This window comes from Adelges cooleyi, unplaced genomic scaffold, assembly GCF_023614345.1.
Source record: "Adelges cooleyi isolate 19-005CV unplaced genomic scaffold, UGA_ACOO_1.1 ACOO_flye_CR_arks_rails_tigmint_CR_PRNA_836, whole genome shotgun sequence".
Taxonomy (NCBI): Eukaryota; Metazoa; Arthropoda; class Insecta; order Hemiptera; family Adelgidae; genus Adelges; species Adelges cooleyi.
In genome coordinates this window covers 485-2,842 of record NW_026096553.1, presented here as the reverse complement: position 1 = coordinate 2,842, position 2,358 = coordinate 485, and the positions used below count along the sequence as shown (strand labels likewise).

The 2,358-nt window shown below is 43.9% G+C and overlaps 1 protein-coding gene across 1 annotated transcript; it reads right to left on the bottom strand.

Moving 5' to 3' along the window:
* Window positions 1-1,153: 1,153 nt before the first annotated feature.
* On the bottom strand, window positions 1,154-1,811 carry LOC126846041 (transcription factor SOX-21-like; the record flags this gene model as incomplete). Its single annotated transcript, XM_050585124.1, has 1 exon — window positions 1,154-1,811. A coding segment is annotated over one exon (658 nt), but the record flags the coding sequence as incomplete, so codon positions are not given.
* Between the last annotated feature and the right edge of the window lie 547 nt (window positions 1,812-2,358).

Sequence of the window (2,358 nt, the reverse complement as noted above, 5' to 3'; positions counted from 1 at the left end):
TTTTTACAAAATACCTTTGAAAGTTTATCAGATTTCAACTGAATGGGACGACAAGTGCCACACAGTCTTCTGAATACTTATCATTGTGCCATTATTAGCCATAGAAAACGGTGGTAATACTTACAATTGTGTTACATATAAGTTTAGTGGGACCTAATAGTAATGGGTATAAAAAAAAATTTAATTTGTATTAACGAAAAAATATATTTTCAAAAATAATTTCTATTATTTTAATTCGAAATAAAAATTAAGTACTTCCAACTAATAATTGTTGTTAAGCTGAAAATACTAACAGAATTATTCTAAACATTTTTTTTAGTAGGGAATCCTTCTATAAATACCAGGGTAAACTAATGGTTGAAATCAGTAAATTTTTATTTGAATTAAAATAATAGAAATCATTATACAAATTTATTTTTTAATTTGTTTATGATTTTTCAAATTTTTGTGTCTTATAGAGAACTATGACAGGTGCTTTCGAAGGCTTTGTGACATGTGTTCCAATAGTTCAATTCAGTTGAAATTTGGCCTACTTAGGTTCTTAAAGATAATTAAAGCTTGGGCCCCTCCCAACAAAAAAAAAAAATTAAAATAAGAACATTCCTACTACACATGTAGCCTTAAAAATTTTAAATGTATTGCACCTTAATTAAATTTATATCTACTTAAATCTTAACGAATCAATTATGAATTATTATCTATGTGATTGTTCAAAAAGTAATTTTAAATAAAACTAAAATATAATTTTTTTTTTTTTGTTATCTAGATAAGATGAAAATACAAGAACCGTTATCCAGATAAGATTAAAAGATAGTATCTCGATAAAAGATAGTATATTGCTGTCAGATTAGTTGTCTATAATTTAATGCACGGCAGTTTACAGTTGGTCTATTCGTCGACCAGGTGACGTTTCGGCGTTGCGAACTTGTCGGTTGTTGCACATCATCAGCTGTTGGTGCAACTGTTGGAACCACCACGGCGTGCCCGGCTGGGCGGACGGCGGTGGCGGCAACGGCGGCGGCGGGAACGTGGACATCATGGACGTTGGGGACGGCGCGGACGGCGGCGGCGGCCACTGAGGCGGCCAGCTGCCGTCGGACTGCAGGTTCGCCGCGGCTGCGGTGGCCGGTTCCGATAGAACCGGCAGCGGCTTTCATATGACCTGCTGCTGCTGCTGCTGTTGCGGCGGCGGCGGCATCAGGTCCGGCTTGACGACCACGGCGATCGGCCGCTTGACAGCCGGGGACGTGGACGGCGGCGGTGACGGGGCCGACGACGACGACGACGATTCACGCACGGACCGCGGCGGTTGTTGTTCACCGTGGTGGCCGCATTCCGCACAGTCGGCGGGGCACGCGGACGCGGTGGTGGCCGCCGCGGCCGCCGTCATCATCGGCCACGCGTTGGCCAGCGACACGGCGTGCGAGTACAGCGAGCTGCCGTAGAGCGCGTGCAACGCAAGGTCGTGCACGGCCTTGCCGGCGACGGCCTCGTGGCCGACGGCCGCGCTCACCGACAAGTCTTTGGCCACGTGCTGGTAGAACGCCGGGTAGTGATGGGGCTGGTGATGGTGATACGGCGAGAAGTAGGCGCGCGGCGGAAACCGCACGGGCGCCGCGCCGACCGGCTGTTCCGCGGCGGACGCCGTCGAGCCGGCCGACTCCTGTGGCAGCAAGTCCCGCACCGAATACGGCACCGCGCTGGGCTTGACGCTCGCCGGTACGGCAACCGGTTCCTTCTTCTGTATCATAGTCTTGGGCTTGCGACGTGGCCGGTACTTGTAATCGGGATGTTCTTTCATGTGCAACGCTCTGTAGACAAAAATTACATCACAATATTATCAGTTGGGGTTGGAAATAGTATACTGTTATAAGAATATATTATTATATTAGTCAATATAGCCAATATATTATATTTATAAGAAAATTAACAAGGGCAGTGCTTCCGGTGACTCGAATTACAGGTACACCAGGTCATAAGTTTCAGACGTTAAGCCCGAAAACTTGGATCAAAAAGTTCTTCTTAGCCGAACAGAAATTGTTAGTGTGTAAAATAAATATTCCAAAAACCGTGTCTGTGACGTTGTACCGTCTTGAAGTAATTAAGCCGACTTAATGAAATCACAACAAAACGCTAAATTAATTGGAAAATATGAAAAACAATAACAACAACTTTTATAAACGATCAAGGCGAATAAACTAAGTTACTCGACGATGACCCTTCGGATGTAATAAACATATTGTCCTCGCTGATACAAGTTTAGTCGAATAATCGTATTACTCGACTTGGAGACTAAATAATCAAAGCTTTGGCGCAATAAGATTCTGTGAATGTTCCGTTGATATTAATGAAATTAAC